This window comes from Spermophilus citellus (genome assembly GCF_964194105.1).
Source record: "Spermophilus citellus genome assembly, chromosome: 9".
NCBI lineage: Eukaryota > Metazoa > Chordata > Mammalia > Rodentia > Sciuridae > Spermophilus > Spermophilus citellus.
In genome coordinates, this window is record NC_138191.1 from 49,393,578 (window position 1) to 49,408,475 (window position 14,898).

Below are 14,898 nucleotides of genomic sequence, written 5' to 3' on the forward strand. Positions count from 1 at the left end.
TTTAGTCTCTGCATTCAAATAACCATTTTAGATTTGTAATATGGTGCTTCCATCAGTGATGAATAAATACTTTAACTGGAGTAAAAGTGACTCCTAATCTATAAACTGGTTGTGTTTTAAGGTATTTTTAAGTTAACAGTTTGAAAACCATTATTTTAGAGGCAATGCAAAAAGTAACTTGGTTCCATGGTAGATGTTTTAATCAAAACCATCTAGATGTGGTAACTGAAAAAAATTCACTGAGTTGCCATTTTACAATATGAATACTGTATACATATTGAGTACAAATACAAGTATCAAGTTAAAATTCTGACAAACTGTTTACCTGTATCTTAGTCCCCAAAAGTATAGTTCATAAATTTAACCACTTAAAAGGCAAACCACAACGGAAATTGTTAGGGAACACCCAAAAACATTTAAAAAAAAATCTACAATTTCTCATATATGAGCATTTGAAGACATGATAGCTTCCTGCATGTTAAAGAATTGCTTACTTTTTACTTAATATAGGCCATAAATAATTAGGAATCAATAATATCAGTACCTTGTTCAAATCCTGTATGTATGAACAATGGTGATCACTTATTTTTTAGAATAAGAAGTGTGCAAATTTTGTTTTCATGAGCATATATTCTATTTCACATTTCTATTTAGACCATTACTTGTCATTTCTAAAGCTTGTGTAGTTTGCCTCTAAAAAGAGTGTTTTTTTTTCTTTCCCTTCAACAATAAATAAATAAATATATTATTTAAAAATCTTTTGTACCTAACAAAAAGACTTTCTTTTGGTTATGAATTTTTTTTTGGATATTCAAATGATTATGATAAGAAAAAAGCACAAAGCACCACAAAAGATGATTATTGGTAAATTGCAGAAAAACGAATTTTAAAAAGATCCAGCAAGGCTTCAGAAATACTACAGCAGAAACAAAGCATATTTCTGTGTCCTTCTCATGTTTTTCTTTTCCATCACGCATAGGTATCCCTTTCATTTAGGTGAATAAAAAAAATCAAGGTACAGATATATGTAAATAGCATCATTTTTAAATCACAATGTAATTCAAAACCATACTAACTGTTCAGATTTCTGCATTCTAAGTTCTGAATTCACTTTCAATTCTTATTCACCTTACTAATGGAAGAAAACATAACCATTCTGAAATCTCTTACAGAAAATATATTTCAGAAAATAAAAAATTAAACTCTCACTTTTATGCTCAATCTTCTGCTCTTCATTGGGAAAAAAATACATTCCAACATAATGCAGAAATTTCTGTCACCCAGAAATTTCTATCACCCTTCGCCTGTATTAGAAAATGTTGAGAGAAAAACTGTCTTTTTCTAGGAAACCACTTTCCCTGTGAAAGTGAAAATGGAACATTCAGCAGCCTAGAAGGGAGAGACACAGATTTCCATGGCATGTTTTCAACTGAGCAACATCAGACTGAGAATATATAAACAGTGAGATTATTTCTCTTGTAAAGATAGAGAAAATTACTTCTTTATATTCTACTTTATTGAGTCCTTAAGAGTTTTCAGGTATTTCAAAAAATTAGTTTGGGCTAATCAGACAAACTTTTAAACAATCTAAAAAACACCCCAGAGTGATCTCTTCATAAATATTCCATTATCATGTTGTATTTGAGCAAATTAAGTTTGCTGTCTTAGCAGAAAAATAGTCTGAGCTGGAATTTATTTTGTACTTTGGAGCTACTTTTTTTTTTTTAATCTCTCTCCATTTAAAAAAAAAATTAAGTTTTTTAATTCTTAAGTCAGAAATGCTGGTTTACCTTAAAGAAATTAGGAAAAATGCATAATTTTAAAAGTACACCCAGAGAGATTCAATTAGCCACTCAGGGCACACACACAAACATGCAAACAATATATTTCCCTCCTCATACCTGTAAAGAGAATATGGACATTTTATTAGAATGAATCATTCTTATGTGTTGTGCTATATCTTTTCATTTTGTGTTATCAAATTAAGCCTTTATTACCTAATAAATCATTCCAAAACTTTTTTAAAAATAGTAACTGTACTATTATCTTTCACCTCAGACCTGTGAATGTTCTGATGGTGACCAAGCTTAATAATCTGTGCATATAGTTAAAGCTCAGTAATTTTTAAAAAATATGCCTTGACATAATCGTAAAGAAATAATGTGAGGGCTAGGGGTATAGCTCAGGTAGAGTGTTTGTCTGGCATGTGCAAGGCCCTGGGTTCAATTCTCAGAACTGTAATTTTTTTTTTTTTTAAAGAAAAAAAGAAATGATGTCAACAGTGATTATATGTCCTCTGGGTGTTATGATCCTGACTACTTTTTTTTCACTTCTTTATACTTTTCAGTATTTTCCAAGTGATGACTCTGTGTTACTTTTATAATCAGAAGAGGGAAGTTATCACCTTTCTGGATCACCTCCTACTAAAAATATATCTTGATATGCATAAAGCAAATAAAAACATTATGGAGGAAATGAAGTTTAGAAATAAGACCAAAAAAAAAATCCCCAAAAGCAAACCCATACAAATAATAACAGGGGTCCCTTTTCTGATGAACCTATGGTTTATTTTTTCCTCTAAGTTTTCCTATAGAATGTTGTTTCTTTGTCAACTATTATATATGTTAGAATATACAGAATTCTAATATGTAGAATTATTTCTATGATTTAAACAAGCTACTTTTAAAAAATGTAATTTTCACTAAATCATCTGCCTTTTCTTGAACACAGAAAACTAGCTATCACCTGAGGGCACAGTCTTCCTTCCCTACAGCACTGGTGCAAAGTGCTATTTTCTTTCCTACACTCCCAGTACTACAGGTTGTGGGGAGAGAGATGTTCTCCTTGCTTACTACTACACTTTCAGTTCACTGTTCCTCCCACATCCTCTTACCCACAGTACAGTTCCTTGAAGGCCACACCCATCAGATTATTCCACACTCCAGACACCTTGTAACCAGTTCTTAAAATTCTTGATTGGTCCCCTTCAGTTTCAGAAGAAAGATTTAGCAACAGGTTTATCATCTTTTCACATCTACCCTTTTCATTACTCTTACTTTAAATGTCCACATGAACAATCCATCCAACCTTTGGCCCCTGTTTGATAATCTTAACCTCCACCCCTATGATTATACCTTGGACTCTTATGATCTCAATTTTTGAGCATTTCACAATGTGAATAAACCCCCCTATTTCTGGATCACTTCCTTTAATACCTGCAGTCTAACACTTCTTTCCAAACCAACAACAAAACAAAAACCTCTAGGCTTCTTTAAAGCATGTATCATTACCTTTAAATCTCAATTTTCCATCATTGTAATCCCTGCATTGCCCTTTCTGTCAGTACTGACCTGACAAAACACAAATCTGTTAAATCCAGCTCTCTGTGTATTCCATAAATTTTACCAAGTAGCTTAAATAAGACTGGAGAAAAACAGACTTCCGTACTAGTTGTTTTCACTTTAAATTCATGACCACAAACCTCAAAGTGGGTCCTCAGTACTGCCAGGCAATCACACTGCTCCCCTTTACAGCAGAGGCTTTGAAAAGGAGTTGACTGTAGTTGCTCTTTTAATTTCCTCCCTTCCCATTCTCTCTTGAAGCTACTCTGATCAGGCTTTCATTCTTATCACCCTGCTGAATGTCTGGTCTAAGTTGTCAATTATCATTCCCAGGAGCATTCAGCTTATTCCCTCCTGTTTGAAACACTTTTCTTCACATAGATTCTGAAACATGTGTTCATGTCTTTCCTCCCACCTCACAGCACTCCACTTTGTTCTTCCTTGCTATTGCTGCCTCTTACTGCTCACCTCTCCTAGGGCTTAGTCCTCAGTCCTCTCTCCTTATTCTCTGGGCATAATCACCTAACCTCATGGCTTCAAATACTGTATATAAACTGATGATACCCAAATTTATATCTTCCACCCCAATCTGTTCCCTGAACTCTAGCTATGTATCCACTACTCTGCTCTGCTCACTGCATTCCAACTATACTGCTCCACTTGCTGTTCCTCAATCATGTCAGGCATGTCCCTGCCTCTGTGTATTTATAAGTGAAGCTCCATCTACTAGGAACGCTCTTTCTTTGAGTAGTCCTATGTCCCTCTCTTCTACCATTCATGTTTCTGTTCAAATGTCACCTTATGAAGTAGCCTTGTCAGGCTTTTCTAAAATAGTATATATTTATCCTGCTTTAGCACATTTATCACAAAATGATTACATTATCTGTTTGCACATTTGTTTGCTTTACTATTTCATTTATTAAAATGTAAGCTCCACAATGGCAGGCATTTGCCTATCTTGTTAATAGCCTTGTTAATACAAGGCATCATAGCATTTGACAAATGATTTTTAAGTTATCTGTTATCTCCAGTGTGATTACAAAACATTTTAATACCTATCATACATTTAGTAATAAATTTCTTACAATCAGCATATATTACTTTAACTATCAGATAAAAGAGCAAATAATATAAATGCTAAACCTCAACAATAATGAAAGGAATCTACAATAATGAAAAGGAACACAATTCTATGACCTGAAACTATGTATATATGTAAACTACAAAAACTTTTGAAGAGGTCAGTAGGGGCTGGGGATATAGCTCAGTTGGTAGAGTGCTTGCCTTGCATGCACAAAGCCCTGGGTTCAATCCCCAGCACCACCACCAAAAAAAAAAAAATAATAATAATAATAATTAACCTAAAAATGGGCTGGAGTTGTGGCTCAGTGGGCTGGCATGTGTGAGGCACTGGGTTAAATTCAATTCTCAGCACCGCATATAAATAAATAAAAAAAAAAGGTCCATTAACAACTTTAAAAAATTAATTAATTAAATAAAAAAGAGGTCAGTAGGTCCTAGCTAACGATGACAAACAGGTTTTATATGGCTGGTTGTGGCTGCCTAAAATACTATATTGAAAGGGACCCCGAAGCTAGGTTTCAGCAAGAACTATGATATTAAGGGGCATTTTTCCAAGAAAATAGAAGGAATGAGAATGGTAGCTTGACTCCATGACTTTAAATCTACATGTGGAATATTTATTTTCTTTTTGGGGGGGAGGGTTACCAGGGATTGAACTCAGGGGTTCTTGACCTCTGAGCCACATCCCCAGCCCTAGTTTGCATTTTATTTAGAGGGAGGGTCTCACTGAGCTACTTAGCACCTTGCTTTTGCTAAGGCTGGCTTTGAACTCAAGATCCTCCTGCCTCAGCCTCCTAAGCTGCTGGGATTACAGACATGCACTGCCATGCCCCGCTTACATGTGGACTATTTCTAAAATCTATGTACAGTTGACTGCTACCAATAATTCCATATTTGTATACTACCTACCTGAAATTTCTATATAAATGTCTAATAAAAGATCTTAAACCTGTGACAACTGAAAAAAGAACTTGTGATTTATAGGCCCCTTCAAAAACTAACAAAAACATTACTCTTTTTCCAATCTCTTTCAATTAACAACACTTTCATTCACCTAATTGTGCAGGTAAAAATTCTAGGAATTATCCCTGATTCCCTTGTCCACTTAGTCTTGACCCATACATTCATATCCATGAGCCAATCTTGTTGGCTCAACCCTACTGCATTTTCTAATTTGATCCACATCTCCCCATTTTCTATATCAGTACCTTAAGCCAAGCCACCATGACCTCTAACTTGGTCCATGACTGGTCCATCTGTCTCTACTTGTGCCCCTATTTCCAACACCTCAGTCAAAATGATTTTTAAAATATAAATTAAATACTGTCACTCCTTTATGAAGATGTCCCACTGCACTTGGCACAAAATCCAAACTTCTAGCCCTGCATAATTTCTCCTAGCCCATTCCAACTTTATCTTAAACCATTCTTACTCCCTGTTTCAGCCATACTAGCCTCCTTTCAATGGCAAAGCTGTTTTCACTATGGGGCTTTTATATTAGCTGGTTCTTAAACTAAAAAGTTCTTCCTCCCACCAGTTCTCTCACAACATTCAGATCTCAACCTAAAGACCCTCACTTTTGAAGTCTTCCTTCACTCAGATTAAAGTGGCAACTCAGTCACATCACATAATCCTATTTTAACTCTCAGCACAATAAAAATACTGATGTTTGAGTGGTTTACTTATTAATCTGTTTCTCTCTCTCCTATTACAGTGAAAAATCAGTAGTTGTCTTTGGATGTTGTCTTTTTCAACCTGGCTAAAAGAATCTACTTTTAAGAAATTATTTGTTGAAAGTTATTTGTGCAGTTTTTTTTTTAAGTGTGTTATATTTCAGTTTTTAAAAAGTTTTTTCTATTTGCTTACTTATATTTATGGAATAAATGAATGAGAAAAGAACTAAAAATGAAGTCCCTACTTGGGGTTAGAAAAAGTAATTCCCTAATGTTGAACAAAGGCACAAATTTCTTTTTATTCAGAATCAATGTGCCAACTTTTTGTCAGAATTAGATACCCACTTAAAACAATGAAAAAGTATTTTTTTTTTAAAAAGATGACTTTTATATATCTTGTTATCCTCATCAAAGAAAGATAATTTTAGCCAGCATGGAGAGTTTCAAGAGACAGAAAGGAGACTGTCATAGTTTTCCAAGCAAGATATAATAGACAGAATTAGGATAATAATAATGGAGACAAAAAAAGTGATAATACTCTTAAGAAATATTAGAAGCAACTAAGAATTATAATACATAAAAATAAAATGACTACTGAATGCATCTATAAAGAAATACAGATATAAGACTTACCAAATTCATCAGCAGTTAGGTTTCATAGAATATGTAACACCTAAGCCAAACTTTCAAGAAAGTGTAGTAAGATTTCCAAAGATGAAGAAAAGGCATTCTAAGCTTTAGAAAGACTTCGGAATAACAGAGTTGCTTCCTTATACTAATAATATACAGAAATTAAAAATTAATCTACATTTATATATTCTTTAGAAAGAAACTTCAAAATCTCTGCTTGTGAGTAATTTTAACATTATGATTTCATCGCAATCTACTCTAATCAACTATGAGCTATAAAAATCATCAGTCTGACCTCAAGTAGGCCTTTGCTATCATTACAAAGGAACCCGAGGGTAAAATCATTTGGAAACATAAAAATACTCTAATATAGGCGCTGGGGTTATAACTCAGTGTAAAGCGCTCGCCTAGCACGTTTGAGGGCCTGGGTTTGATGCTCAGCACCACATAAAAATAAATAAATAAAATAAAGATATCGGTGTCCAACTACAACTAAAAAATAAATATTAAAAAAATACTCTAATACAGACATTATATGCAAATTTTAAAATAACTGATGACCATAAAATAAAGGAACATATTATTCTGATAAAAATTAAAGCAATAATAAAATATGTCTCAGGGTAAGAGAAACTTTGGTGATAATAGCTATACAATCTAATTCAGCAAATGTTTATTGAGAAGTTATACATCTATACACACAAATACTTTTACATGTACGTTGGGACTATGGTAGGAAATAAAAAGAAAAGAGCTAAGAGATGATTCCTCAAGAATTTTATAATCTAGGTGGGAATTAAACATACATTTATTTCAATAAGCATTTTTGAGAGACTTCTGCAATGACAATATGGCTAATGAGGAGGCTGAAGCATGAGAATTGCAAGATTAAGGGCAGCCTTGACAACTTAATGAGACTGTCTCAAAATAAAATTTTTAAAAAAGGGTTTGGGATGGAGTTCAATGGTAGAGTGCCTAGCACATACAAAACCCTGGGTTTAATTCTAGTGCCAAAAAAAAAAAAAAAAAAAAAAAAAAAAAAGGTGAAGTTCCATAAAAGAAATAAATGAGAAAAAGAAAAAAAAATATAAAAGTGAGAAGAGAATTTATGTAGGAATTTTTTTAAAGAAATTCAATGTTTTTCACCTACCTCTCATTTTAATACCTGTGAGTAACATAATAATACTTACCTTATAACTATAAGCATGGCTATAAGGATCGAACAGATAGGATCTGCTATCATCAAACCAAAATTCTGCATCATGATTGCAGAGGCAATTACACCAATACTCCCAAGTGTATCTGCTAGAATGTGTAAAAATACACCTAAAAATAAAGCATAATAAAAGTAAGCACCATAGCTTCCGTTCAATTTAAAACAGAAAATGTCTTTGAATTATACTTTTAAAATCATATAGACATCTAAATATCAATTTGGAAAATCAGTTATCAAGTATATTTGCTGAATTGAAATAATGTTTTTAAAATCAACAGGGTTAAACTATCTGGTAAATTATACTTGCTCTTACAGGAATAATTTAAATGAAGAAGTAAACGAACTGATTTTTAAAAACTGCAAACATTAAAAAGGGAAAATATGATAAACCACAAACATTCATCTCTGTATCTCTGGCTTAAAAAGAATACAAAAGTTTTAATAATTTATTTAGGGAAGAAACTGCATTAGCCTAAATGAACTGGTCAAGGAAGTTTTTTAATTATGAATCCATATACATACAGAGCCCTCTGCTGGTGATTAAAATTATTACCATTTGGAACTAGAATTTCCTGTAGCCCCTAATTCTGCTTATGTTGATATATGTATTAGTTATCTTAAAGTTTTTGTTACCTACATTTGTTATATACTATGTTCAAATTCAAAGTGAAAGAAACCAGGGATTTAAATATTTTTAAATGAATATAAAATACATGTTGAACTTTTAAAAATTAAATACTACATTGATGGGACACTGATATTGATGCTCTAACTGCTCAAGAACTCAGATGTTATTATTTAATAAGTGATACTTGCCTGGAAAACATTAAAAACATCAAGAAGGAAGTTTTACATACATTTTTCATTTTTTTTTCTGAAAAGACTCAACTAAGATAATAACTTATTCAACATTTAAATCCTTAATGAGTAAAATTTACTATGTAATAAAATGCTATTTCTTAAACTTTAATCATGCCTTGCTAAATATAACAGTACTCTTCAATACCATCAAGTACCCTATCTGACCTTATTTTTTTTATACTTTGCCTTAGAGTCACTTTGTGTGTGTGTATGTGTGTGTGTGTGTGTGTGTGTTGGGGTGGGTGGGTACTAGGGATTGAACCCAAGGGCACTTTACCACTGAGCTACATCCCCATTTCTTTTTATTTTTATTTTGACACAGGGTCTCACTAAGTTGCCGACTTGCGATCTTCCTGGGTCAGCTTCCCAATCACTGGGATTTATTGGCAAGCGCCGCCACGCATAGCTTAACCACACTATCCGAAAAGAAATAGATAATGTGCAAAAAGCCTATTATTTAGAAATAAATAATAGAAATATCTATTTTTTATTAGAAATAAAAATTAGAAATACCTATTTTTTATTATTCCCTGAACAATAAAAAGTAAACTATAATTATTTTTACATATAGAAACAGATTTAACTTAAAACAATTTCTAATAATTTAAAAACTGACCACTAATAAGTCCAATTGAATCTCTTGTGTGCTAAGATATTATATTTCAGTTCACCTGCTACTACAGAATTTACGTCAAGTATAGTAACAAATATAACTCATCCTTTAATACCTACATTTAATTTTTCATTTGTATAGAGTTTTGATTCATTATAACTATTCTTCAGAAAGCTAGTTGCTTTCTTAAGAAATTTTTCCGCAATAAGTTTTGTCAGAGAATACTTTTTAGAGAAAGATATACATCAAAGTGGGATGAGGATCCCTGCTATAGTTTGGATGTGAGGTGTGCCCCAAAAGCTTACGTGAGACAATGCAAGAAGGTTCAGAGAAGAAATGATTAAGTTATGAGACCCTCAACTCAATAAATTAATCACCTGATGGGAATAATTGAGTGGTAGCTGAAGACAGGCAGGGTGTGGCTGGGGGAGGTGAGGCATTTGGCTTTGGGGTATATATTTGTATCTGGCAGGTGGAGATCTCTCTCTCTGTTTTCTGATCATCACGTGAGCTGCTTCCCTTCTACCACACTCTTCTGCCAAGATGCCCTTGAGCCCCAGGAATGGAACTAGCTGTCTATGGACTAAGACCTCTGAAACTGTGAGCCCTCAAATAAACTTTTCCTCCTCTACAATTGTTCTGGTCAGGTCTTTTAGTCACAGCAGTGAAAAAGTTGACTCAAATAGTGCCTAAACTATAAACTTTTATATTAAATCTTTACATATTTTAAGCAGTGTTTTGGTAAAATCGCAATGAAAACAGCTGTAGACACTGGAAGGAAAAAGAAAAGAATCACTTGTCCTTGATTTTTCCTTAGATTAGAAAGTCCCTGGCTATGTGCTAACCTGAAAACTGGTTTCATTAGCAAGTGTTATTAACTATCTAAGCCCAGATTACTTCATAGTAACTAAGAAGAAAAATCACTAAAGAAATACATAAACAATATGCTTAACTTGTATAAAGTTAAAACCTTAGAAAACTTGATGGGATGTTGACAGTATCCTCCCAAACTTAATAAACCAGGATTATTATTCAAGATATAGCAAATAATTGAAAAATTCAGTTAACTCATAATATTCATGGTAGTTTTGCAGGAAAGTTTGAACCAGCTATATCTGTCCTTCAGCTACCTACTGGTTTCCTTCAGTCACAATAAATTGATAAGATAATCAGAAAATACAAACTGATTTTAATATTAGCTGTATAAAAGATAAGTAGAAGGCTAGATCCTTTCTTTTTCTCTTGTGATAATTTTCAAAACTAAACTGTTATCAAAACTAACTTATAGCAAATGATATAGCTGTATCAAATATACATGATTACAAGCTATTTCAGCAAAGGGTATTCTGAAATAATTCTCTATAATTTGTAAATGGATAATTAGTGAATGGAAGATACACTTATTAAGCCTTTTGAAAATGAATTCTTCAATATGGAGAAACATTCTCAGTGAAAAAACAAAAAGCTAATGTTAGATCAAGAAATAGTGGAGAAAACAGGTACAGTACTGACTAGACCAGAAGCTACTGAAAAAATCAGACTGGAATCAAAAGTAAATAAAGCTGGGAATTAGGAACCCTTAGCAATAAAGTCTAAGTGGAACCTCAGAGCCAAATATTGGTTCACATCTCCAAAATGGAAACTACAATAGTTTCCAGACAAAGCTGATTTTCTTTCACTTATAAAACTTTATAATGTCTCATTTTACATGACATGTAACACTCGATTAGGTACCATTAACTGAAATCCACAAATATGACAGAGGTCTTATCCTGCATTACATTTTTAGCTCTAAATTTTCCCCACAACATAAGAATATACTGATTATTATTCTTGGAAAATCTATATAATAATCCTATGAAGGCAAACAGAATACTACTATAGCATTACTATGTCCACAAGCCTGGCAATTACTTATATTTAAACTTCGTAGTTTCTGAAAATTTTTTTTTAACAGTCAAGTGACAAAAAAAAAAAAATCAGTTAATATACCTAAATAGTATATATATTTTAAAAAATCACTTAAGAAGAAACAACATTTTAAACATAAATATTTTGTTATGTATTTTTCTTAAAGGAAAACTCTAGAAAACTGAAAATTATGAAATCAATTTCATAACATTGAGAAACATAAAAATTTGTCATACCTTGTAAAATCTGTCTGCTGGGTCCTGTTGTTTCTTTTAGGGAGGGACCATCTGTAGAGAATTAAGTTAAATTATTTTAAAACATGTCTTCAATTCCTTATTCAAATTTTTGCAATTCTGAGTCCTTTTCATTCAATTGTATCATGAAGGATGTGTGACTATTTAGCCACATGAGACCTATAAAATTATTTTTTAAATTTAATAAAGTAACTGAGGAGTGATAAATCTAGTACAGGCAATTTAAAATGCATCAAAGATACAGAGTATTTTAGAAATACTGTATTAAAAAATAAAAAGCACAAGAAATTCAAAACTGTGAAAATATGCTAACATTCATAAAATATACTCTAATGCTTTTATAATTGGAAAATTCAGACGAAACTAAATGTAGTGTTTGAAGTTAAAAGAAGTCTAAGAAATGAAGTCCAGATAGAAATGAATCCAAGATAACTTGATTATGACAAACAGTAGTTTTTCAATAGTTTCTAGATGGATATGGCAAGTTTTCTTTCAAAAGAGATAAAAAAAATATTTAATTTTTTTTGCCTTTATACCTAAGTGCAGTAGCACATTTCTAGAACACCAGTGACCCAAACTCTTAAGGCAGGAGGGTCCCAAATTTGAGACCAGACTGGTCAATTTAGCAAGAGGCTGACCCAAAATTAAAAAGGTTGGGGATGTAGCTTGGTGTCAGAGTATACCTAGGTTCAATACCTAGCACTGCAAAAAAAAAAAAAAAAAAAAAAAAAAAAAAAAAAAATGCCTTTCTGATTAAAAATGAAAAAAAAAATGGATTTGGCAGTATTCCCTCATTTTCAATTTCATGGAATAATTCTAGAAGGATTGGCATTAGTTCTTTAAAAGTCTAGTAGAACTCAGCTGAGAATCCATCTAGTCCTAGGCTTTTCTTTGTTGGAGAGCTTTTAACAACTGCTTCAATTTTTATTATTTAATATTGGTCTAAGCTTTCTATATCCTCACGGTTATATCTGGATAGGTCACACGTCTCTAGAAATTGTCAATATCTTTAAGATTTTCTACTTTATTGGAGTATAAATCTTCAAAATAGTTTCTAATGATCCTTTGGATTTCAGTAGTATCTATGGTGATTCTTTTTTATATCTAATTTTATTAACAGGCAAAGCAATCCTGAATAAAAAAACCAGATACTGAAGGCATCATAATTTCAGACCTCAAATCATACCACAGAGCTAAAGTAACAAAAACTGCATGGTATTGGCACCAAAACAGACACAAAGGCCAATAGAATAGAATAGAAACAAACCCACACGGATATAGTCATCTGGAACTTGACAAAGGTACCAAAAACATAGACTGGAGAAAAGATAGCCTTTTGAACAAAAGGTGCTGGGAAAACTGGACATCCATATATATGTAGAAGAATAAAACTTAATTCCTATCTCTCAGCCTGTATAAAAGTCAAATCAAAGTGAACTGAAGACCAAGGAATTAGACCTGATACTCTGCAACTGTCAGAAGAAAACGTAGGCTCGACACTCCAACATATTGGTACCGACATCAACTTCTTTAACAAGATTCTTAAAGAGCAAGAAATAAAACTAAGATTCAAAAAGTGGGAAGGCATCAAATTAAAAAGTTTCTACATAGTAAAGGAAACAAGAGTGTAAAGAGAGAACCTACAGAATAGCAGAAGATCTTTGGTACCTATTCCTCAAACAGTGGATTAATATCTAGAATATGTAAAGAACTCAAAAAACTAAACACCAAAAAAAAAAAAATAACCCAATCAATAATTGGACAAAAGAACTGAACAAACACTTCTCAAAAGAAGAACTACAAATAGCTATTAAAGATACGAAAAAAAGTTCAACATCTCTAGTAATCAGGGAATACAAATAAAAACTATATTGAGATTTCATCTTACTCCAGTAAGAATGGCAATTATCAAGAAAACAAATTATGATCAATGTCGGTGAGGCTTTGGGGGAAAAGGTACAGTCATACATTGTTGATGGGAATGCAAATTAGAACAACTACTCAGGAAAGCAGTTTGAAGATTCCTCAAAAAAGTAGGAATGGAATCACCAAATGATCCAACTATCCCACTCCTTGGTATATATCCAAAAGAACTAAAATTAGAATACTACAGGGATATAGTCATATCATGTTTATAGCAGCACAATTCACAATAGCTAAGCTATGAAATCAGTATAGACGTATACCTGTCAACAGATGAACGGAAAAGGAAAATATAGTGTGTGTGTGTGTGTGTGTGTGTAGATACACAATAGAGTTTTACTCAACAATAAAGAAAAATGAAATTATGGCATCTGCCAATAAATGGATGGAACGGAGATGAAAAAAATAAACCAGACCCAGAAAATCAAGTCAAGGGTCAAATATTTTCTTTAATATGTGGAAGTCAGACCAAAATAAGAAAAAAAAGAGAAAATCGTGGGGGCGGAGGGTTTCCATAAAAACAGAAGCGAGATCAAAGGTATAAGGAGGAGGAATGGGAAAAGAAAAAAAAATGTAATGAACCCGACCAAACTTTCTTAGGTACACATATGACAAATCACAGTGAATCTCACCTTTATGTATATCCACAAGGCACTAATTTAAAAAAAATTAATAAATAGAAGAAAGATAAGTAGAAGAAAGGGAACAGGAGGAAGGAATGAGAAGGAAGAGAAGGATGGAAATGGGAAATACTGGGAACTGAATTAGAACAAATTATATTCCATGCTGGTATAACTGTAACATTTTGTATAACTAAAATGAACTTATAAAAAGTTCAAAAAAAGATGAACAAATATGATAAATTCCTATAACTAAATACATTTAATATTACTAATCAGCTATACATTGAAGCAAATAAAAAATAAGCAAAAGATAAGCAAAATTTGTTTAAAGGGATTATAAGGACTGATAAGCTTTCTGAGCTGACTGACAGTGCTTGCCTATAGTCACTGGATCCTGGCCAAGAGCACAAAAGGGACAACATATCCTTATCACTGCAGCATTAATAAAGCATTGCAACAATGTAACAAAGGAATATAAAAGCAAAAGAGTACAGCACTGCTGTGAAAAGATGTAGCTACCAGGAAAGGGCCACAGATAGTCATAAGTACACTATTTTAAAAAGCCAGCACTCCAACAAGGCACCAGATTTGTCTATAGGTAGTAGATCTAGAAAGATACTTTGACATCAGTACTTTTAAAGGTATGGTCTACTATACTATTATAGGAGTGATATAAGATAGCACAACTCCCACCTGTTAAATCTAAAATCCTCTTGAATAATTTGTTATTTGTGGCAGACACTGGCTAGTTGCTTGCCAAACTCATTTCC

General features: G+C 32.6%; 1 protein-coding gene across 2 annotated transcripts in view; it reads right to left on the reverse strand.

The window, feature by feature from the left end:
* SLC30A7 (solute carrier family 30 member 7) overlaps positions 1-14,898 on the reverse strand; it is a 74,363-nt gene that overhangs the window by 30,260 nt on the left and 29,205 nt on the right. For both annotated transcript variants that reach the window (XM_081305035.1, XM_081305034.1), the window contains 2 exons: positions 11,565-11,615; positions 7,918-8,053 (listed from right to left, as the gene is read on the reverse strand). In XM_081305035.1, the coding sequence (XP_081161161.1) occupies positions 7,918-8,053; positions 11,565-11,615 (187 nt within the window). The remainder of the gene's footprint in view (positions 1-7,917; positions 8,054-11,564; positions 11,616-14,898) is intronic.